This window comes from Rhincodon typus, chromosome 46 (genome assembly GCF_021869965.1).
Source record: "Rhincodon typus isolate 14 chromosome 46, sRhiTyp1.1, whole genome shotgun sequence".
Taxonomy (NCBI): Eukaryota; Metazoa; Chordata; class Chondrichthyes; order Orectolobiformes; family Rhincodontidae; genus Rhincodon; species Rhincodon typus.
In genome coordinates this window covers 8,097,669-8,122,586 of record NC_063377.1, presented here as the reverse complement: position 1 = coordinate 8,122,586, position 24,918 = coordinate 8,097,669, and the positions used below count along the sequence as shown (strand labels likewise).

The 24,918-nt window shown below is 45.4% G+C and overlaps 1 protein-coding gene across 1 annotated transcript; it reads left to right on the top strand.

Moving 5' to 3' along the window:
- Positions 1–4,752: 4,752 nt before the first annotated feature.
- On the top strand, positions 4,753–7,997 carry LOC109922264 (immunoglobulin lambda-1 light chain-like). Its single transcript, XM_048620422.1, has 3 exons — positions 4,753–4,893; positions 5,001–5,360; positions 7,380–7,997. Exons 1-3 carry the CDS (start codon positions 4,827–4,829, stop codon positions 7,706–7,708), a joined length of 756 nt encoding a protein of 251 aa, XP_048476379.1. The 5' UTR covers positions 4,753–4,826; the 3' UTR covers positions 7,709–7,997.
- The last annotated feature ends 16,921 nt before the right edge of the window (positions 7,998–24,918 follow it).

Genomic DNA, 24,918 nt, shown 5'->3' with positions numbered 1-24,918 from the left:
AAATGGGAAGGGGTGACATGGCTTCAGGAGGTTACGGAGATTAGGAGGGTGAGGGTGCTAGAGGAGATGCCAGAGACAGGGAAGAGTGCAGAGGCTGGAGGAGGCAACAAAGTTCGGATGGGGTGTAGGGACTGCAGCAGGTTACAACGATAGGGAGGGGTAAAGGGGATGGAGAGTGCTACAGAAATAGGGAGAGGCGTAGGAAACTGAGGGTGTTACAGAGATTTTGAGTGATGTAGGGGCTGGAGAATGTTACAGAGATAGGGAGGGATGTAGGAGCTGGTGTGAGATCCGGTGAGAGATCTAATGGGTGGGAGCAAGAGTGAAATGGAGAATAACAGAGTCCAGAGGATAAACAACAGGAGTCCACTTCAGTAATTTCGAGTGAACCACACTGTGGCTGTTGGTCTGTTTGTGTAAATGTGTGACCTGTCTGAGAAGGTGGGGCTTTGATAGAGCCTCTGCAGCTTCCCTCCTGCTCGTGGGGGAAAGCATAGCTGCCTGTGTGATGTGTTGGAGCTGACTACTGATGGTGCCACGGGGTGCTGTACTGCTGCTGCTGCTCATCGCTCAGTGATCAGAGCAGTTTCAGTTCCTCAGACGACATGAACCTCCCCTTCCTGGCCATCTGGAGTGAGTGACCACACCACCTGCAGCTCTTTCACAAACAGCCCGAAAACAGCAAGGCTTCGACTCTCAGGAGCTAAACTAAGACACTCGAAAGCCACGCAGTTCCCCCGAGGTAGAGGTCGAGGGACTGCCCTGCAGTGAATTCAGATGGAGAGATACCTTTGGTACCGGCTCTTTGCCTATGTGATTCATCATTGGCGTGGCTTTAATCAGACTGCTAAGAGCCGTTGTTGTATAGTCACTTTCAAACTAACAAAACCTATAATGCAACCAAAGATTCCATCTAAGAAAGAGAAGGCAATGCAACCCAGCAACCTTGCTACATGATTCAGAACAATCAAGGCTAATTGCAATTCAATTCTACTTTCCTCCCACATATCCCTCAACTCACTTTGTGCACCAACGTCTACCTATTAGAGTCTACCATAGGCAGAGAGAATGCCACAGATTCATCAGAATTTCTCTTCATCTCAGTCCAAATTGGCTTCTCCCTTAAGCTGGAACGTGTTCTAGACTCCCCAGCTGGTCTGTTTTGAATGAGAGGGTTTGAGTGTTGATGAAATGGGGTTGACCACAGTCTCTCCACGTCAACCCTGTCAAACTCTGTCGAACTTTTGTACCTTTCAATGGGATCCCCTCGCCTTCTAATTGCAAGAGGTTATAGGCCCACTCTCCTCATCGGACAGCCCTTCCCCTTCGTGAAGTCCATTGTGTTCCCTCAGGGTTGGATCTTTCATTCCATAGGTGTGGAGACCACAACTGCACACATTGCTGCAGGAGAAGTCTTACCAACTCATTGTAAAATCTTGACTGCCGGGCATTTTTAATCCACCTGCTTAGATATGTCATGACAAATCTCTGAAGTAGGTGAAACTTCAACCCAGAATTCCTATCTCAAAGTAAAGAAGCTATCACTGCACCACAAAGGGCTTAAAGATCCTCCCTGTTACATTTTTCCATCTCACAATAAACCTTTATACACTATTTCCACAAGCATTTTCTCCCTCAACCACCTACTCTCAGTAGCAGCAGTGCATTCCAACTGCAAAATGCACTGCAGAAATTCGCCAATGATCCTTAGCGTCTTCAAACCTATGTCCACGTCCATGTAGAAAGGAAAAGGTAGCTCATACATGGTAAAAACACGCCGTACAAGTTTCCCTCCAAGCCACTTACCACCATGACTTGGAAACAGATCAGCTATTTCTTCAGTGTTGATAGGTCAAAATTCCCTCCCTAATGGCATTATTGATGCTCCTACACCACACGGACTGCAGCATTTCAAGAAGGCACCTTACCACTAACTTCTCAAGGGCAACTAAGGACGAAAAATAAATGCTGCCCCAACCAGGGAGCTCACATCCCACATGTGAATTAAAAAAAAACCTTTGTTTTGCTAATCTGTCTGTGGGGATGCTTGTTAACTTTCTCTATTCCCTTTAACTGAAATTGTTCTGACAATTCCTCTGAAAGCCAAAATGTTCCAGCCCTTTCAGAAATACACAGTATTTCTATTCCTCCAACCAGAATGAATAATTTACATTTTCCCACATCAAAATCTGACACTTCCCTATGCAATTACTAATGCAGGCTATATCGTTTTTCAGCCTTGCTCAAAGCCTACTCCCTCCACACCCCCCACCCCCCAGGAGTTTCATATCTTCATCTCCTCTTTCTGACGATTTCTCTTCACTGATGATTGCACCATTAAAAATCGTTACAAAACAGAGTTCAACAATAAATATCCTAGCCAAGGATTTGGACTCGAAAGCAGAGCTGTGAATAGGTATTTGAAAGGGATGTGATGGATATTTGAAAAATAATTGGAGGAGTCAATCAAAAATGAAAATCATGGAGTCATAAAGATCTCAAGCAAAGAAAAATATATTTCAGCCCATGATTATTGCGCCAATCAAAAACAACCTCCTAACTATTTTAATTCCATTTTCCAGCACCTGGCCCACAACTTTGGCATCGCAACTGGACATCTGAATACTTATTCAATTATATGAGGGTTTCTGCCTCTACCATCTTCAGAGGAAAGGAGTTACAGATTCCCACTACCTTCTGGGTGAAAGAAACTTCCCTCACACATCCTCGAAACCTCCTGCCCCTTACCTTAAATCTACGATCCCTTGCCAGTGATCTCTCTGCAACAGGGAAAAGCCCCGTCCCGTCCATCGTACCTATGATCCTTATGATTTTATGCAGCTTGCAGCACTTCTGCCAATGAATAGGCAGCCAGCTCAGAGTGGCCTGCAAGCTTGGGACAGTTGCCAGATCAAGCCTGATACAGGATCCAATCTGAAACATCCCCAAGTGTTTCACCAAATCTCCTCTGAGGTGGTAGAATCGGATATGATAACAATATTTAAGAGGGATTTAGACAGGCACATGAGCAGGCAAGGAATAAGGGCATATTCATCACGGATTTAGTTTAGAATGGCATCGTGGTCCACACAGACATGGTTGCCTAAGGGCCTAATCCTGAGCTGTACTCTTTATTCTATGTTATATATCCTCTCACAATTTCCTCTGCTCCAAGGAAAATAAGTCCAATGTATCCTCTATATCTTAATGACCGAAATCTTCCGGCTCAGGCAACGTTTTGATAAATGTCCTCTGCACCATCGCCAGTGCTATCACATCACTCCTATCATGTGGACGCCAGAACTCTGCACGATATCCTCTAGCTGTGGCCTAACTATTTTATACAGCTCCTAACTCAATCTCACTATTTTTACTCTATTGAGCAAAGGTTCATTTTTGGGTCTGATTCATCCAGCATTACCATCGGCCGGAATCAGGATGTTAGTTGAATAAATTTCAGATGAATCACTGCCTTTTCTTAAAGAATTGGCCACTTGAATGTATTAGACAAAAAGAGGAGTTGTGTGGTAAGCTTTCCTGTATTGATTGGACTGTTAGAATTGCTTATGCTTCGGGTAGCAGAAGACAATTTTTAGATTATTTGAAATATCCTGGTCGGACTTACACAGTTAACAGTAGGGCCCTGATTAGGGTTGTAAAACAGAGAGACCTAGGGGTGCAGGTGCATTGTTCTTTGAAAGTGATCTCACAGGTGGACAATGTTTGGCACACTTAACTTCACCGGTCAGAGTACTGAGTACAGGAGTTGGGAGGTCGTGTTACAGCTGTACAAGGCATTGGTAAGGCCCCATTTGGAGTACCACACACAATCCTGATTGTCCTGTTGTAGGAAGGATGTTAATAAACGAGTAAGGGTGCAAAAAGGTTTACAGGATGTTACCATGTTTTGAGTTTTAAGGAGAGGTTGGATAGGCTGAGACATTTTCTTCCCGGCGTGTGGCAGGCTGAGAGGTGACCTTATAGAGGTTTATAGAATCTGGAGGGGCATAGGTGAAGTGAATAGCCAAGGTCCTTTCCGCAGGGTAGGGAAGCCCAAAACTGGAGGGCATAGTTTTAAGGTGAGAGGGAAAAGATTTAAAAGGGACCTGAGGGGAACTTTTTCACACAGATGGTGTTGCATATATGGAATGGCCTGCCAGAGGAATTAGTAGAGGAGGGCGCTATTTAGTATTTAAAAGAGGTTTAGTTAGAAAATGTTTACGGGGTTATGTGTCAAACGCAGGCAAATGGGTCGAGTTAAGTTTAGGTAACCTGTTCGGCATGGACGAGTTGGGCCAAGGAGCCTGGTTCCATGCTGAATGCCTCTATGACTCTTTGACTCTATGTACGCATGGAAGCACAGAGAAAGAAAAGTGGATGTTTAACAAAATTGCACATTTTTAAGGAGTTGGATATAGTCATTTGGGGATAAGGTGATCAAAGGGTCCGAGCAGAGAAAATAGGAACCGTTGGTACAGTTGGATGATTAACGATGTTCCTATTGAATGAAAGAGGAGTCTTAAAGGACCGAATAGCCTAATGCGCCTCTATTTGCTATGTTCCTATGAACGCAAAGCTCATTCGCACGTTAAACATTCATAAACACAAAAGTTAAGATTATGGACAACGATGTAAGAAGCCAAAAATAGATTGGTGAAAACCCAGAGGGAAAACTTGCCCGTTCTCTGCCCCTTCATTTGCATTCCAGTGAATAAATAGAGCCGGAGCTCTCTCTCCGGTTAACCAACATTGTGAGTGGAGCAGCGCCCGGGAGTTTACTACAAACAGTTCAGCTGAGGGCAACTCTCAGATAGCTCGTTGTTTCAATGTATTCTCCAGTGGAAATGTTTCCAACGTTGCATCTGCTGTGGGCTCTGCTGCTTCAAGTAACAGGTCAGAAATTGTTCTGGATTGACCTTTGTCCGTAAAATGCCATTCGGTTTTGTTTTACACCCACTGGCAAAGTCACTCAATGTCTGTGTACGTTTCTTTAATTTTAGGTACCTTGGCTCTTCCTGACCTCAATCAAAGTCCAGTGTCCGACCCAGTATCTGCCGGTCAGACCGTCCAGTTGAATTGTGCGATGCAGAACAGTAAGGTGGGCAGCCACGAGATGTATTGGTACCGACAGAGTCCCGGAGAAGCCCCAGTGTGGGTGGTTGAGCATGAAACCGATAATGATATATTCAGAGGGACCGGCTTCACTGACCGTTTCCAACCTTCTCGAGACTCCTCCAGCAACAGTTACATCCTAACCATCAGAAACCTGGTGTCGAGTGACTCCGCCGTCTATTACTGTGCTGTGTGGGATAGCTCAGCTGGAATCATCTACGGAGGTGGAACCGCCCTGACTGTTCAGAGTAAGTGATTTTGTTCTCTCTCTCTCTCTCCCTCTCAATTTCTATCATTCAGATTAGTCCAATTTTTGTTACTTCAGAGTTCTTCAGATTTTACCAAATAATGATTCAAGCCATTTTTCAACAAATCTAATTCACATGCACAATTCATGGTGTTATTTTAATAATTCACTCACTCTCTCACACACTCATTCACGCACACACAATCGCACAGGTCAGCGTGTTTTTTTTAATATATTAATAATTCTATCTCTCCCCCTCGCACCCACACGGTTCAGAGATAATAACAATAGTTCTCTCCCCTCCCGCCCTCCTTCTCTCTCTCGATCACAGGTCAGTGTAACATCATTAATTTTCTCTCACACACAGATACCCAGCGGTCAAAATGTTATATATATTTATTATTAACACTTATTATTATATTATTGTTGTTTTTAACGATCCTTTGTCTCACACACAACGGCACAGGTCAGGGATTCTAAAAATGATATTCTCTTACGTGCACAGGTCAGTGTTACATTAATAATTTTCTCTCTCACAGATACACGCAGATCAGAGATTTATTTTTATTAATAAATGCAGGTGTTCCCTCTCATTCTCCTTCTCACACATGCAAGGCAGTGTTACATTCATAATTCTTTCTCAAATACAAACACATTGCTGTCAGAGTGTTATTTATATTAATGATCTCTCTCTCTTTCTAAAACACACACACACACACATCATTCTTTTATATATGTTAATAATTCTCTGTCTCTCAAAACACATATAGTCCAGAGATTGTTTAAATTATTCTCTCTCACATAGACAGGTCAGAGTATTATTTACATTCATAATTATCTCTCTCTTTCTCTCTCTCGCACACACACAGGCCAAAGATTATGTCAATAATTCTCTTTCACATACAGGTCAGTGCTACAATGATAATTCTCTCTCCCACTGACACACACAGCGGTCAAAGCATTTTATATATATTAATAATGCTCTCTCACCCGCACAAGTCAGTGTTTTTTTATATTGAAAATTCTCTCTCACACAAACGTACACAGGTAAGCGAGTACAACAACGTTAATAATGCTCTTTCTCCCTTTCTTACACAGACAGACACACACACGCATGCACACGCACACAAACGCGCACAGATCAGAGATTACATCAATAATTCTCTCACACATCCAGGTACATGTTACATTAATATTTCTCTCTCACGATCACACACAGGTCAGAGATTATAACAATAATTCTCTCCCTCTCGCTCTCTCTCACGCACACAGACATACATACAGGTCAATGATATATTAACAATTCTCTCTCACACAAAAACACACAGATCATACTGCTATTTATTTTAATAATTCTCTCCATCCCCCCCCTCTCTTTCGCTTGCATACAACACACACACACAGACCAGAGATTAAATCGATAATTCTCTCACACACACATAGGTCAGTGTGTTATTTATATTAATAATTCTCTCCCTTCCTGTCTCCCCCCTCCTCTCTCTCTCTCAGTCATGCACACACACGCACATATACACACAGAAGTCAGTGTGTCACATATATTAATACTTCTATCTTACATTCGCACACAGAACAAAGATTATAAAAATAATTCTCTCACACATACGCAGATTTTTTTGACGTTATATTAAAAATTATCGTCTTACTCAAAACGGCCAGTGTTTTATATATATAGTAGTTCTCTCTCACACGCATTCACTCACATGCACGCAGATCAGAGATTGCATCAATATTTCTCGCTCACACGCATAAGTCACGTAGCTCATCTTAATATTTCGCTCACACAGATCAGAGTGCTATATATAGAAATAACCATCTCTAACAATATCAATAATTCTCACACACAGACGTCAGTAATTATATTAATAATTTTCTCTCTGTCCCTCACATGCACACCTTTCAGGCGCGTATATATGAATAATTCTTAGTCACACACATAGGTCAGTCAGTTTTTTTTTGTTCAAATATACAATCCTGTCTCCCTCTCTTTCCCCATACACAGGTAATGATGATCAGAAACCATCTGTCCTTCTGCTCCCACCTTCCCCGGAACAAATAGACACGGGATCAGCCACTCTGTCCTGTCTGGTGAGTCGCTTTAAGCCGGGCCTTGTGCAGGTCCGCTGGAGTGTAGATGGAAAAGAGACAGACAGTGGGGTGACCACAAGCGCTGTGTCCCCAGACAGTGATCAAAGCTACAGCCTGAGCAGTTACCTGACAGTCCCGGCCACTGACTGGAAGAAAGGCTCCAGATATTCCTGCAGTGTGAGGCATGGTTCACTGAACTCGCCTCTCGTTAACACCATCACCTCGAGTGACTATCCGCTCTGAGGTATACAATGTCACGGGCTAATCATTATTTATGTTTTGCCGTGTGATTTCCACAGCAGTGTCAGTATTTGGTGAGCAACCTGAATATTGAAGGGTTTCAGGACTGGGTGAAATGATTGTTTCTTTTGATGATTGGGGATTTCCCGCTGCAATTGTCCCCAGCATTTGTGTATACACTCTAGTTCTGGATAGAGTGGGGAGCAATCTCCCTTTTTAGTCAATGACCATGTTGCATTTGTGAACTTTGTGTAAACACAGCTCTGAATAAACATGAAGTGGTTACACGAAATGACTGCACATCATTATTAAACACTGATAGGGGCACCGAGGGGCTTGGCAGTGGATAATTTACACCCGTGACAATATTACACAGAATTGCATCAAGTGATATAGGAATGCACATCCATAATAGTCACCTCAACCACTCCCCATGGGAGCGAGTACTCCACTCTCTCCCACCTCTCGTGGCAGTGAATATCCGATTCTCTCAAACCCCATGAAGCAAGTCTTATAATATCCCTGCTTCAGGAAGTTTCTCCTAGATTCCTGGTTGAATTTATCAGAATTGGATAATGTTAATCAACTCTGGTTTTGTTTGCTACAGGAACAGAACATTCAACGCTATTGAACTTCAGAATTTTTTAAAAAAACCTCAATCAGGTAATGCCCCTCAGCTCGCTATTTTCTAGAGTGAACTGACCCTGGCTGATCACTCTCTCCTGATAAGTCTAACCTCCCAATTCTGTCTGTGAGCTTGTCAATTATGGCCCCTTTCCTAGTACCTCTGTAATTTTGATTGAATTGGGTATCCTGGACTCTATACCTTAGTGCAATCTAACTAACAAGAGTAGATTGCGGGTGCAATCTGTAAACACGTCGAGTCAGGGACAGCATGCTAAGGGTCATAAACAGACAACCCACAGATAAGTCTCTATCTCAGCCTTGTTTCCCAATCCAGGCCTATGCATGTTCACTGATGCAAACACACAGAGGCCATTCATCCCATTATAATGTCCTTCACATCGACAACAAATTCCCAGTGAGACACACGCCATTTAATCTCAGCATCTGGGTGATTTATAATGAGGTTTTTCTGACAGTGAGGCCTCTTTGTCCTGTCCCATCGCATCCAGAGTGAGCTACCGTAATTCTTCCGGGAAACTGATGTAGGACCTACGTAGAGGCAGCCAGGGGAGACTGTTCCCACTGGAGGAAGTGTTGCTAACCGGATTGAGGAGCTGATGGGGGTCAGAAATGAGTATTTTGTTTTTGACCCACCAAGCCACTGTGATCCAGGACCTAGGAAAGTGGAAGAAGATTCAAAAGGAATTTTCAACAAGTGGTTAGGGCAAATAGTATGGTTTTGGGAGGTCGAGTAGTGGGAAGAGTTGGGGTGTGCGATAGCCAGATCGCTCCTTCATTCACAGTACCAGCCAATAGCAGGATGGAGATATGTCTACTCTCTGTGTTTTCATGTTCAAATCCTTGGATTCCTCCTTGCACCATCATGTTGATGTGGAACTGAGGACAAACCACTCCCCACCCAGAGGTCTGTCAAGTGCCAAGGATTAACTGTTGCTTATTGGCAGACATAGGCTTTAAGAAAACTTGCCAGCAATGGAGTCATTTATTAATATATTTAAAAAGGCTTTCCAAATTAAAAACTATAAACTTCATTCTATGCAAGTGGAATCACACAAGCACACCTGCTGTTACAGACTCACAACAATGTGGTTGACTCTTAACTGCCCTCTGGGCAGTTGGGAATGGGCAATAAATGCTGCCTGGTCAGCGACGCCCTCATCCCGTGAATGAATAAAAAAAACTTCACATCTACATTTCCACACATACATAGACACAAACATATTGTCTTTTTTATACAATTAACTCCCTCATCCCGTGAATGAATTAAAAAAACCTCACATCTACATTTCCACGCATACATAGACACAAACATATTGTCTTTTTTATACACTTAACTCCCTCTCCCTCACACACACACACACACACACACACACACACACACACACACACACACACACACACACACACACACACACACATACTTTGTATCTTTTACACACATTCTCTCTCATGATGAGGAGATGCCAACGTCGGACTGAGGTGGACCAAGTCAGAAGTCAAACATCGTCAGGTTATAGTCCAATAGGTTTATTTGAAATCACAAGCTTTCCAAACGCTGCTCTTTCATCAGGTCAGGTGCTCCTTCACCTGACGAAGGAGCAGCGCTCAAAATGCTTGTGATTTCAAATAAGCTTGTTAGATTATAATTTGGTGTTGTGTGACTTCTGACACTCTCACTTGCACACACATCCACAAAGACTTTCTCTCACGCATACGATTCACACATACTCACATGTTGTCTCTTGCATGCACTCTCTCTAATTCACCCCTCTCACCCACACACACCCTTCCGCTCACACATGCGCACTTTCTCTCTTACACATACCCTCACTCACTCTCTCTCACACACTCACACTTTCTTTTTTCGCATATTCTCACTGACATAGACCCACATTCTATCTTTTACATACTTTCTCTAACTCTTACTCTCTCTCTTACACATCCTCTCTCTAACTCTGTCTCACATACTAACTCTCTACACACTCACACTTTCTCTTTTTCACACTGTCACTCTCACACTTTCTTTCTCTTAAATACTGTCTCTGACTCCACCCCTCTCTTACACATATTCTATCTAACTCTGTTTCACACATTCACTCTCTCATACATAATCAGACTTTCTCTTTTTCACATTCTCACTCTCACACACACTCACACGTTCTGTCTTTTACACACTCCCTCTAACTTTCCCCTCTCTCTTACACGTACAGTCTCTAATTCTTTCACACACACACCCTCTCTGTCACACACATACATTCACTTTCTCACAGTCTCACTACTTCACATGCTTTCTCAGACACACACTTTCTCTCACTTACATGCACTCTCTCTAATGCATTGTCTCATGCACTCACTCACATATTCTCTCTTTTGCACACACTATGACATGTAAAGTCCCACAGAAATTGTCTTCCTCTCTCACACACTTACACTTTCTCAGGCAATCACTTTCACGCACTCTTATTCAGAGTCCAGTACAAGGGGGGGCAGTCTGTCAGGATATCGAGTAAGTCATTTGGGACTGAGATGAGGAGAACGTCTTCACTCAGGGATTGGTGAACCGGTATCATTCTCCAGCACAGAAGGCTGTGGAGGCCAAGTCATTGAAGATATTCCAGAAAGATATAGTTTTCAAGAGGCTAAAGATGTTGAGGGGTATAGGCAAGAGCGGAAGAATGGTATTGAGATACAAGTTGAAAAACGATTGCAATGAATTGCAAAGCAGACCTAGCTGACGAAATGGTCTAATACCGTTGTTATATTTTTTGTGTTTGACTCAGGCACATAGATGTGCACATGCAATGCACGCGCGTTTGTGTGCATGCGTACACTCATGCACATACACACGTGTGCGTGCATACACACACACACACACACACACACACACACACACACACGAGGGTGGAAACCAAATTTGAACATAGTTAAAGTTTCATTCCAAAATTATCCAGGAATTTGTAAGTCTTATACATGAACATAATAATCCTGGGCTAAATGATTAGCAAGAACACACCACTGGAAAGAGCCGAGACAAAATAGAAGTTGCTGGAAAAGCTCAGCAGGTCTGGCACAATCTGTGAAGAGAAATCAAGGTTAACATTTCAGGTCCTATGATCCTTCCTCAGAACGAGGCAAGACTTGTCTTATGAACAGTTTCGGCCTGTAATCATCAGTGCTGAGAAGAATAAAAGGAGAACTAATTGACGTGGATAAGATGCTGTAGGGATTGACAACGTAGACGTAGAGAGGATGTTTCCTCATATGGGGCAATCTGGACGGAGAGTTCATTTTTAAGATAAGGGGTTACAGATTTAAAACAGAGATGAGGAGGAATGATTTCTCTCAAAGGGTTGTGAACCTATGGAGTGTGGTGGATGCCACGTCACTGAGTAACTTTGAGGAGAAAATAGATTTAAATTTAAGAATGGGTCAAGGGGATTAGGAAGTGTGGGCAGGAAATTGCAGTTGAGGCCGAGATGAGATCAGCTAAGATGGCATTGTATGGTGGAACAGGTTGGAAGGGCTGAATGTCTCCCCCTCTCTTAGATCTCACGTACTTTTAAGAATCCTGCAGAGACTAGACAACCTTGCAAAGTCTGGGTGTCCATAACCAGAACAGAAACAGAGAGTCGATCCAGAATGTTTGATCTATTCATTTTTGCAGCTATTTCCTGGCCCAAGATTGAAAGAAAGTAGACTGACTGGAGAAACAGCTCACTGCTATTATTAAGTGGAGAGATTCCTCTTGTTGGATTGGAGCCCAGGCTCGGCATTTACTGGAGGTGGGCACCATTGTCATCCCTGCCAGACAGTGGCACTGTGACTGATGTGTGTCCACAACAAAACCGATAATTGGCTCTGTGACTGAGATATATTTTCATCTCTTCCGCTAGGTAGTGCTGTGACATATATCTATTGTGCGCGCACACTCATCCCTGCCGCTAGGTGGCGATGAGTTTTTGAGTTATTTGTTGTCACACAGATTCTCTGATTTATTATTGTCACATGCAGCTAGGTACAGAGAAAGCTTTGTTTTGCATGCAGTACAGACAGATCAAATGATACAACATGCATCAGGCTAACAAAACAGACCGAAGAATATCACGTTATGGCTGCAGAGAAGGTGCACAAAGAATGAGATCAACATAAAATTTACAATTTGAGAGGCTCATTCAGAAATCTAATAACAGCGGGGAAGAAGGTGTTCCTGAATCTGTTCACACATGTGTTTAAATTTTTGCATCTTCTGCCCGATGGAGGAGGTTAGAAGTGATTATAACTGAGGTGAGAATACATTTTGATTATGTTGGTTAACTTCCCGTGGCAGTGAGAAGCATAGATAGAGTTAATGAACTGAAAGTTGGCTTGTATGAATAATTGGACTGTGTACACAACTCTCTGTAGTGTCTTCTGGTCCTCAGCAGAGCCGGTGCCATACCAAATCATGATACATCTGTTAGATTGATTTAAATAGTGCATCTGCAAAAATTATAAAGAATTTTTATGGACATGCCGAATTTCCTTAGTGTCCGGAGGAAGCAGAGGCGTTGTTGTGCTTTCCTGACTGGATATGACAGGTTGTTGGTGATCAACAATCCTCAGAACTTGATTCTCTGAACCATCTCCACCTCAAAGCCATTGATGTAGAAAGATAGGTGAAATGTATTTTGTCACCATAACCCTGCGCCAATTAGAGTTAGAAAAAGAATGAAAAGTAATTGCACAAACTTGGTTCATTCTCCGTACAAGGGGTCTTCAAACAGCTCTCTCGCTTCTGAAAGGTCTCCCCAATGTTTTCTGGACCCCGAGGAGACCCTGTTCCAGGTACACAGATGATAACACCACGAAGAGTCCACGTTTCAGGCATACTACAGCTAGTTGTACCTACTCAGGGCACCACCTCCACCTCAGAGACCCATCACGACCACCAACAGTCCCTGCTCTCGGCATCATCACCGCCGCAGCTGATGACTGCTGACCACCGCCATAAATGATGGCCTGCTGAGCCCAGTATTTGCAACTCAGATAGGGATCTGAATCCATTCCTCACAGTCCTTGCATATCCACAGTTTCTCCTTGTTATAACTAGGTGTGTGTTTGTGAATATCCTCAACCCAATGGTGGGTGGCGCTAGGACTGATATATATCCTCATTCCCAATGCTGTGCGGTGCTGTAACTAACATACGAAAATATATAGACACATTAATCCCTGCACCCAGGTGACAATATGAGAGATTTTTTTAAAAAAATAAATATGTGCACTCATTCCGCCGCTGGTGACACTGTGACTGATATTTATCCTGATCACTGCTGCTGGGTGATACTGTAACTGCTATATATATATCCATCCCCAGTGCTGGGTGCTGCTGTGACAAATATATATCCTCATCCCAACCACTAAAAGGCGCTATGAATGAAGTGCGTCTTCATCCGTGCTGCTTTGTGACGCTGTGACTGACAGTTCGCCGCCCCCCACCCAATATTCATCACTTTCCCTACATGTTCCCCTAAGTCAGCTTTTCTATGCTTGTGTGGTCTCAAATCATATTCGTTGCAACTTTTCTTCCACTTCTAGCTAGTTCAACAACAAAACCAAACAGCGAGTCTGGGAAGAGTGGTCACTGGAGGGATCATCAACTGAAAGTTTCACTGATTACATCAACAGTTTTAATGAAGGCATCAATTTCTCCTGCCCTTCTGAGTCATTGATTTGCGGGGTGGAAAGTCTCTGTCTTCCTACGCACAAGGACTGGAAGTAAGACACTTCTTTCCCAGATCCTCCCGCTTGGATTACCGGAAAATTGTCTGCGTCCCGACACTCCTTATTGCTGCTCTCTTGACCCACTAGGTGGTACTTTGATACGCACATGTCCACGGCCAAGCTGAGATGCCTGACTCTAACAATTGCAGCTGCAATCGTCTGCCATTAGTAGGAGCTCCCGGGCCTCCAAAATGTGCAGATCCCCAAAGCTTTCCAAACATCTTCATTGCTTTCTGATCCTCTTCAACAACATCGACGCTAAACTTCAGTCTGTTTCTCTCTCTCCCACTTTCACTCACACTACCCCGCCTACCCATCATTTCTATCTCTCCTTGTCAAGATCTTTCTCTGTCTCTTACCATCCCTCCATCTGTACCCTCTCTCTCACTGACCTCTGTCACATCCTCCCCTTGCTCCCTTACATTCTTTCTGTCCAACACTTCACTTCCTCAATCCCCCCTCAATCCTCGCTTCTCTCTCACTCCCACCTCTTTCTCGCTCTCAACCTCTCTCCCCTCCCTCCTTTCCTATCTCTCTCCCTTGCTTCTTCCTCCAGTATCACTCTCTATCTCTGTCTCAACACGCCCCCACACGCAAACTCTTACATTATCTCACTCCCATACCTCTCTTACTCTCCCTCTCCCTCGATCTCTTTGTATTCTCTCCCTCACCACATTTTTTCAACACCCCTAGCTCTTCTCACTTACTTACTCTCTCTCTTTGACATCTGTCCATCCCTCTCTGTCAGAATCTCCTCTTCCTCTCACTCCCGGTCTCTCTCTCTCTCTCTCTCTCACCTTGTCTATTACACATTGTCCCAAACCCGTTCTCTCACTTCTTTCCTCCTCTATCTATCTTACGCATCCTCTCTCTTTCTCATCCTCTCTCTTTCTAACTCTCTCAGTCTCCACATGCTCTCCCTGTCCCCTCGCTCCCTCCTTCTCCCTGTCTCTTGTTTTCCATCTCCCTCACTCTCTCCCTCCGTCCCTCTCTCTTTCCCTCTCACACAGTCTCGATCTCTCGCTCTCTCACCCTCCACCACCTTAGTCTCCATTCCTCCCTCTGTCTAGCCACGTCTTCCTGGCTGCACCCTGCTAATATTCCATTGTTGATGCCACAGTCCTTCTCTCCTTCTTCCCCATGCGTTAAAATTGAGGCACATTGCACCCAGTCTCGCCATCAGACTCAAGTCACTGCCTCATGACGTGAACTCTGTAATTTCAGCTGGCAGACCCATGTGGTACTGAGTAAACGCAGCACTGTCAGAGGTGACATTTGGCTGGCCCTGAGAGTGAAGTTTAAACCCAGGCTTTGTCATCTGCGTGCAAGAAGAAAAAGTGGATTCGTGGGTAGGGCGGGGATAAACCTAGTACAACCAATGTATATCTGAAAATAGAGGCCCCTGGGTTGACATTAGGGGCAAGAGTTGAGGTAAGGTTCAGATTGAATGGTGGAGCAGGTTTGTAGGGCCAAATGGCCTTCTCCTGCTCCTAGTTTCGGTGTCACCCCTCTGGCTCTCTGGCTGTTGCTGTGCCTCACATCTGTCAAAGGAGTTTTTGGTATCTAAGTGCCTGGTTAAAATTGATTGACTGAATTCAAAACTTGTTGTCTTGGTAAAAACTGCTGCTTGGCCGGCTAACTATATGGCCTTTCAGTACAAATATTTCAATTCAGCCACTCTCTGTGCACTAGCAAACTTTCAAGTTGCTGCTCACAGGCATCCATTTTAAATCTCTAACCATGGAAAAAACAAATTATCTTTTAAAGGATGCAAAGCTTTTACCCCTAGCATTTTACAAATTCTAACCTCCTGCCTCCCAATCCAGAAGTACTCTCCCCAATTTCCCCACACTACTGACACATCCTGAGCAACACTGATCTTAGAAGTTCTTCATTAAGCCAGAAATGACTTAATTAAAAAAATAATTGAGCCCTGATGAATTCAGTCCTTGGCAAGGGTGTAGAGTACGATTTACTAGAATAGGTTCAGGGACAAGGGCTTCAGTTCCTACAGAGATATAGAGAGACTGGTCGAAGCTAGGATGGTCTTCCTCGAAGTAGAGAATGTCCAGGGAGAGACTGAAGCGATATGTTCATCTTTATGAGGAAAGGGTTTCCAATCGAGAGAATGACAGAGAAACCGTATCCATTGGAAGGAGGGTCGCTAACCAGAGGATGGAGACAGATTGAAGTGGATCAGAAAATGAACCTCAGGGTGGGGAGGCGGGGAAAGAAGTGGAATTTGTGCTTTTGACGCAGCGAGTTGTTGTGATCTGGAATACGCTGCGTGAAAGACAACAGATTCAACTGAAACTTTCAAAAGTGAGAAGTGGTGGGGTGGTGGGAAACAGAGATATACTCGAAGAAGAAATATTTTCAGGAGACGTTGGGTGGAAATACGTGTCATTAATTCAAGAGATCATCGTAACAGCCTGATGAAGTAACAGCGCTCTGAAAGCTTGTGATTTTAAATACACCTGTTGGACTATAGTCTGGTGTCGTGTGACTTCTGACATTAATCCTGCCAATGCCCCTCATGAATTTATAAACTTTTGTAAGGTCACTCCTCGGCCTTCAATGTTCCAGGATAAAAGAGTCCCAGCCTATTCAACCTAGTCCTATCGCTCAACCCCTCCAACCCTGGCGACATCCTTGTCAATGTTTTCTGAAACTTTTCAAGTTCACCAACATCTTTGCTATAACAGGGAGACTCGGATTGAACGCAGTATTCTAAAAGTTTCTCAACCAACGTCCTATATGGCCACAACATGATATCCCAACTCCTAAACTCAATGAATTTTGAATGAAGGTGAGCGTGCCAAACACTTTCTTCAGCACACTGTCTAAATGCAACTTTACTTTCAAAGAACAACGCACCTGAATTCCTTGGTCCCTGCTTGGAAACACTCCCCAGGGGGCTACCATTAACTGCAAAAGTCCTGCCCTGATTTCTCTTACCAAAATGCAATACTTCATGAGGGTGTGGGACATGAAGGAGTATATAGTGAGAGGGAGGTAACAGTGGCTGGAGGAGGAGGGATCTCGTGAAGAATGCAAGAGCTGGAAAAGATATCGGGGTAGGGAACGATGCAGAGGCTGGAGGAGGTCACAGAGATAGCAAGGATGTAGGATTTAAAGAGGATGCCAGAAATAGAGCGGGAAGTCAGCACTGGAGGAGGTAAGAGAGGTAGGGGTTGACATAGAGATTGGAGGAGGTTAAAGCGACAGCGAGTAGTGTAAGTACAAGAAGGGGCTACAAACATAGGAACGAGCATAGAGACTGGATGAGGTTACAGAGGTATGGGGGGGGGGGGGGGGTAGGGGGGGGGGGGGGGCTTCCAAAGATAGTGAGGGATGAAGGGGCTGGACAAGATTACAGAGTTGAGGTGCAGACGTGGGAAGAGGCTACAGAGTTAAGGGTGAGGTGTAGGTGTGGGAAGAAGTTACAAAGGTGGAGAGATATGTTGGGGCTAGCGTTACTTACAGAGTTAGGAAGATGTGTAGTGGCTGTAGAATGTCGCAGAGATAGAGAGGGATGAAGGGCAGGAGGAGGTGACAGAGGTAGGGAAGCTTGTATGGACTGGAGGTGGTGAAAAAAATTGGGAGAGATGTTGGGTTTGGAGCAGGGGACAGAGATAGCGAGTAATGTTGGGACGGGAGGGTGTAATAGAGATAGGGAGGGGTGTAGGGGCGATGACAGAAATACAGGGAGGAGCAGTGGCTGGAGTACGTGTCAGAGTTAGGAAGAGTGTTGTTGGAGGAAGTTACATAGGTAGGGAGTGGTGTAGGGGCTGGAGGAGGTTGCAGAGATAGCGAGGGTTGTATGGACTGAAGGTGCTTAAAGGGATAGGAATTGGATGCAAGATTTGGAGTAAGTTACAGTGATGGCGAGGGATGTAGGTGCTCGAGGAGGCTACAGTGAAAGGGAGGGAGTTGTGGCTGCAGATGTTCACAGAGAAAGGGAGAGGTGAAGGGACTGGAGGGGTGACAGAGACTAGGCGGGGTGACAGTTCTGGAACAGGTTGCAGAGATCGTGAGTGGGTGTAGGTGTTGAAGGAGTTTACTGAGATATGAGGGGGGCAGGGAGAGGGTATTATGGAGATAGGGATTTGGTGTAAAGGATGGAGCGTGTTACAGAATTAGCGAAGGATGTAGGAGCTGGAGGTTGCTGCAGAGATATTGAGGGTTGTAGTGGATAGAGTTGCTTACAATGATTGGGAGAGGAGAAGGGACTGGAGGGTCGTCAGAGAAAGGGAATGGTGTACGGCTGAAGAAAGTGACAGGGGTAACAGGAGTGTAGGAATGGAAGAGGTTACAGAGTTAAGGAAGATGTTTGAAGAGGTGACAGAATTAGATGGTGGTGTGGGTGTTTGGATGAAGTGACAGAAATAAGAGGGGTTGTTGGGCTGGAGGTGGTTACAGAGATAGGGAGAGGCGTAAGCACTGGAGAAAGTGACAGACATATGGAAGGTTGGAGAGGCTGCAGCAGTTTGCAGACATAGGGAGGGGTGTAGTGGCTGGGAACGGTAGCAGAGGGGTGCAGGGGCTGGAGGAAATTACAGGGACAGTGAGGATGTAGATGCTGAAGGAGGTGACAGAGATGGAGATGCGTGTTGAGGTTGGAGGAGGGGCCAGGGAATGGAGGAGTGTAGGAGTTGGAGGAGATGCAGAGTTAGGGAGTGATGAAGGGAATGGAGGAAATTACACAGATGGAGTTATGTGGGGACTGGACGGGGCTTCAAGGATAAGGAGGATTGTAGGGGCTGGAGGAGGTTACAGAGATAAGGAGTGGTGTGGAGGAGGTGACAGAGTTAAGGAAGGGTGTTGGGATGGAAGTGGTTATCGAGGTAGGGAGTGGTGTAGGAGATGATGGATGTTACAGAGGTAGGAGGGGTTTAACGGCTGGAAGAGTCTACAGAGATAGTGAGATGTTTACGGTAGGGAGGAGGTTACAGAGATAAGGACTGGTGTGGGCTTTAGAGGAGGTGACAGAGTTGAGGAAAGGTGTTGGGATGGAGGCGGTTATACAGGTAGGGAGTGGTGTAGGAGATGATGGACGTTACAGAGGTAGGAGGGGTGTAACGGCTGGAAGAGTCTACAGAGATAGTGAGACGTTTACGGTGGGGAGAAAGTTACAGAGATAAGGAGGGTGTATAGGGGCTGAAAAAGGTAACAGAGGTATGGAGGGATGCAAGATCTCGAGGAGGTTACAGAGACAGGGAAGGATGTTTGGGCTTGAGTTGCTGACAGGGGTAGAGAGGACGTAGAGATAGGAAGGGGTGTCGGGTCTGGAGGAGGTGACAGAGATAGCGAGGGGTGTAGGGTTTGTAGGAGGTTACAGAGATAAGGAGGGGTGTAGATTTTGGACCAGGCTACAGAGATAGGGTGGGTTATACGGGCTGGAGGGGTTTACAAAGATAGGGAGGGGTTTTTGGGCTGGCGTTGCTTACAGAGACACAAAAAGTTGTCGGGGCTAGAGGATGGGCAGAGATTCGGAGGTGTGCAGGAACTGGAGGAGGTAACATACATAGATAAGGTTGTGGGGCAGGAGGAAGCGATAGAGATAGGGAAGGATGTCAGGGCAGGAAGACGACATAGAGATAGGGAGTGAGTGTAGGGGCTGGGGAATTTTACAGAGATAGAAAGGTGGTGAACGGGCTGAAGGATGTTACAGAGATAAGAAGGTGGGTAGAGTCTGGAAGAGGTTACAGCGATAGGGAGGGTTTGTAGAGATTGGAGTATGTTATAGAGATAGCGAGGGGTTGTTGTTGCTGGAGGAGGATACAGACAGAGGGAAGGGAGTTATGGCTGGAGTGACTAACAGAATTAGAGGGAGGTGAAGGGACAGGCAGGAGTGACAGATTGGTGTAGGGGCTGAAGGAAGTGACAGAGATAAGAGGGCTGTAGGGATGGAGGAGGTTAAAAAGACAGGGATTGGTGTTGGGGATGGAGAAGGCTAGAGACGTAGGGAGGGGTTGTCAGGCTGGAAGAGATAACAGACTGAGAATGGTGTGGGTGTTGGAAGAGGTGACAGTGATAAGGACGGGAGTTGAGACAGAGGTAGTTGCAGAAATAGGGAGTTGTGTAGAGGATAGCGGAGGTTCCAGATGATAGGAAGGGGTGTAGCAGCTGGAAGAAACTACAGAGACAGGGAGAGTGTGTTGGGGCTGGAGGAGGTGAGAGAGTTAAGGAAGGGGTGGGGCGAGAGGGAGGCGTTACAGAATGGAGGAGGTTACAGAAATAAGGACGGCTGTGAGGATGGAGGGGATTACACAGAGAGTGAGGGGTTACGGGGTTGCAGAGATAGGGAGGGGTGACCGACCTGGAGGAGATTATAGGAGTAGGGATTGTTGTATTATCTGGTGATGGTTTCAGGTTTTAGGTGGAATGAATGGGCCAGAGATGATTGCAGAGATAATGAGAGGTATAGGGGCTGGTAGAGGCAATAGAGGAAGGGAGTTACATAAGGACATGAAGAGGTGATACAAATAGGGAGGGGTGTAGGGGTTGGCAGTGGCTACAGAGATAGGGAGAGGTTTGGGGCTAGAGGAGATTATGCAGATAGGGAAGAAGTAGAGACCAGAGCTGGTTAGAGTGAGGGAGAAGCATGCAGTGGCTACAGGAGCTCACAGAGTTATGGAGGAGTGTAGGAGATGCAGGAGGTTACAGAAATAGGGAGGAATTTAGGAACTGCAAGAGGTTGCAGTTACAGGGATGTGTGTAGGGGCTGGAGATGCCTACAGAAATAAAGAGAAATGTTAGGGCTGTAGGTGGTAACATTTAGGGGCTGGTGTCGTGCCTAGAGAATGTTGCAGAGACAGGGAGGGATATAGGGACTTGAGGTGGTTACAGAGATAGGGAAGGGTGTAGACTTTGGAGGGGTTGACAGAAATAGGTGGAATCTGGGGGCTGGAGGAGTGGCCGACATAGGGAGGTGTTCGGGGTTGAATGTTGTTGCAGAGATAGGGAGGGTGCATGGATTTGGTGGCGGTTACAGAGATAGGGAGGATTGTAGGGACTTGAGGAGGTTACAGAAATGGGTAAAGGTGCAAGGGGTGGAGGAGGTATAGAAGGTGCTTTTGGATTTGTGGAGGTGACAGAGACAGTGGAGGGTATAGGACTTGGATTTGATTCCAGAGATAGGGAGGGGTGCCGTGCTGGAGGAGGTGACTGAGGTAGGGAAGGGTATTCGCAACTGTTGGAGATTACAGTGACAGGGAAGCCTTTCGGGGCTAAGGTTGTGACAGAAACTGACAGGGCCATACGGGCTAATGAATTTACAGAAATAGGAAGAGGTTTAGGAGCTGAAGGTGGTTACAGAGACGTGGAAAGATGTAGGAGATGGAGGGTGTTTCAGAGTTCAGAAGGGTTATAATGGATGAAGTGTGTTGCAGAGACAGGGAGGGGTGTTAGGAATGGAGTGTGTCACAGAAATATGAAGTGATGTTGGAACTGGAGAAGTTCACAGAAATGGAGAGGGATGTGGGAGCTAGATGATTGAAAGCTGGTGTGAGATCCGGTGTCAGGCTTGAGTGTTTGGAACGGGAGTGAAATGGAGAATAAGAGAGTTCAGAGGTAAAATATCAGGTGTCCACTTCAGTGGCCGAAGTGGACCCGTCTCTCATGCATCTGTTTGTGTAAATGTGTGACATGGCTGAGAAGGTGAACGTTTGATGTACAATCTGCCTTTACCCTCCTGAGCGTGGGTGAAGCCATAGCTGCCTGTATGATGTTTTGGAGCAGAAGACTGATGGTGCCATCGGGTGCTGCTGGTGTGGCTAATCGCTCAGTGATCAGAGAGGGTTCAGTTCCTTCACCGATTTGACCCTCCCCTTCCCCTCCATATGGAGCTAGTAACCACACCACCTGCGGCCCCTTCAAAAACAACCTGAAAACAGCATCACTTCAGCTCTTGGTAACTAAATTGAGGTACTTGAAATGTCACCCAGTTCCCCTGAGTTTAAGGTCGAGGGAATGTGCTGCATTGAACTCAGACGCACCCTTGGAGTCATCTCTTCAACTGTGTGAATCGTCATTGCGGTGGCTTTAATCAGACTGGTAAAGGGTTGTTTTTGTACATCAGTTTTCAAACCAACAAGCCTTAGAATACAACCTAACACTCCATCTGAACAAGAGGAAGCCATTCAGTCCTTCATCCATGCCACGCTGTTCTGTACAACCTAGGCTGATTGTTACACAACCCCACATTCCTTTCGCAGATGCCTCGCCTCATTTCGTGCACAAAATTTGACTCATTCGAATGTCTATCAGGCATAGAGAATGCTACAGATTCACGAGGGTCTGAGTTAAACAATTTCTCTTCATCTCATCCAAATTGTCTGTTCACATAGGCTAGAAGGTGTTCTCGACTCTGCAGCTAGTGACGTTGGAATGGGGCAGTAGAGTGTTGCTGGAGGTGGGACTGGGAGCAATGTGTCTCCACATCAACCCTGTCAGACCCTCTCAAACTCTGATATCTTTCCATTCTAATTTTGCGAGATTTTAGGCCCACTCCCCTCATCGGGCAAGCCCTTCCCCTTGGTGAATCTCCATAGTGATCCCTCAGAGAATAATCTATCGTTCCATAGATGAGGAGACCACAACTCTGCACATTGCTGCTGCAGTACTCTCACCAACATACTGTATAACTGCAGTAAAATATGTGTTGTTTGGCATTAGGTGAGAGTTGATCCCAGATTTCCTGGCTCAAAGGTAAGGAAATTACTACTGCACCAGAAGGGACATTAAAAATTCTTCCTGTTATATTCTTTCTCTTTCACAATAAATTCTTGCACAGTCCTTCCACAAACATTCACTCCTGCCGCTCAGTAGCAGCATCCACAAGATGCACTGCAGAACTTCATCAAAGGTCATTTGCACTTTCCAAACCCACAGCCAATTTCAATTTGAGAGGACAACGACCGCTATTACATGGTAACACCATCCTCTGCAAGTTCCCCTCCAAACCACTCACCATTCTATCATGAAAATTTAATGGTCATTTCTTCAGTGTTGCTAGGTCAAAATTCCCTCCCTAATAGCACTGTGGATGCCTCTACACCATACAGGACTGTACTGGTTCAAGAAGACATCTCACCACCACCTTCTCAAGGGGCAAATAAGGGCGATAAATGCAGTCCCAAACAGGGACCCCACATCCCACAGCTGAATGCAAGAAGTATTATTTCCTTTCCTAATCTGCGTGCTGTGCAGCTTGTTAACTTTCCCTATTCCCTGTATCCGTATTTCTTCTGACAATTCCTCTGACAACAAAAATATCTCTGGCCTTTCAGAAATATCCTGTGTTGCCTTTCCTCCGACCAAAGTGAATAATTCCACATTTCCCACATCAAAGTCCACCTACCACTTCCTTACCCAATTGCTAATGCAGTCTCTATCCCTTTTCAACCTCACTATTCCACTTCAAAGCCTACTCTCCCTCAAAGATTCATATCTTCATCTCCTCCTTCTGCCAAGTTCTCTTCCCAGATGGCCACACCATTACTAATTTAAAATCATGACAAGACCGAGGCCAGACGTACATCCCATATGTCAAGGATCCTGACTCAAAGCAGAGCGCTGAATAGGAAGTGACAGAGATAAGAGGGGTGTAGGGATGGGACTACTACAGAGATAAGGAAGGTGTGTTAGGGCTGGAGGAGGTGACAGAGATAGGGGTGGTGTGGAGGTCGGAAGGGCTGACAGTGATAAGGACTGGGATTGCAATGGAGGTAGTTACAGAGATATGGAGTTTTCTAGGGGTTGGTGGAGGTTACAGAGATAGAGAGACGTGTAGCAGCTGGAAGGGGCTACAGAAATAAGGAGATGATGTACGGGGTGGAGGAGGTGACAGAGAGAGGGTATGGTGTATGATCTGGAGGAGTTTACAGCGATAAGGAAAGAGGTAGGATGAAGGGGGTTAAAGAGAGAATAAGGGATTATAAAATGGAGGGTGTTACAGAGGTAGATTGTGGTGTAAGGCCTGGAGGAAGTTACAGAGGTAGGGATGGAGGGCGTGGAGAAGACTATGGAGATAGGGAGGCGTGTAGCATTTGGTGAAGGTCACTGAGAAAGGCATTGTCTGGTGAGGGGTGTGCAGCCCAGAGAAGTTTGCACAGACGTTGTTGGGTGTAGGGGCTGCTGGCGGTAACAGACGAAGGGAATGGAATATGGACTTGAAGAGGTGACACAGATAGAGAGGATGTAGGGAATGGAGGGAGGTTACAGGGCTAGTGAGGTGTTCAGAGGCGTTCAGGGATGGCGGAGGTTACAGAGATAAGGAGAGCTTTAGTGAATGAAGAAAGTGACAGAGATAGGAAGTAAGTAGAGACCGGAGCAGGTTACAGTGAGGGGGAAGCGTGTGGAGGCTGGAGGAGCTGACAGAGTGATTAAGTGGTTTAGGAACTGGAAGTGGTTGCAGACATATGGATGAGTGTAGGGCCTGGGAATGGTTACAGAAATAGGGAAGGTGCCCGGACTGCAGGTGGTAACAAAGGTAGGGAGTGATGCAGTGTCCAGAGCATGTTGCAGAGGTAGGGAGGAATATAAGCACTCGACGTGGTTGAAGAGATAGGGATGGGTGTAGGCGCTGGAGGAGTTGACAGAAATAGGGGAATCTACGGGCTGGAGAAAGTGGCAGAGACAGGGATGGGTATAGGAACTTATGCAGCGTGTGGAGATGAAGTGGGATATCGGAGCTGCAGGAGGTGACAATGATAGGGAGATGTTTGGGGCTGGAAACAGTTACAGAGGAAGAGTGTAAGGATTGGTGGTGGTTACAGGGACAAGGAGGGTTGTAGGGGC

Excerpts from the sequence above, each read along its gene's own strand:
- LOC109922264 (XM_048620422.1), top strand. The coding sequence starts at position 4,827 with ATGTATTCTCCAGTGGAAATGTTTCCAACGTTGCATCTGCTGTGGGCT. Across the intron at positions 4,894-5,000 it reads TCTGCTGCTTCAAGTAACAG|GTACCTTGGCTCTTCCTGAC; the intron begins GTCAGAAATTGT and ends CTTTAATTTTAG. Across the intron at positions 5,361-7,379 it reads AACCGCCCTGACTGTTCAGA|GTAATGATGATCAGAAACCA; the intron begins GTAAGTGATTTT and ends CCCCATACACAG.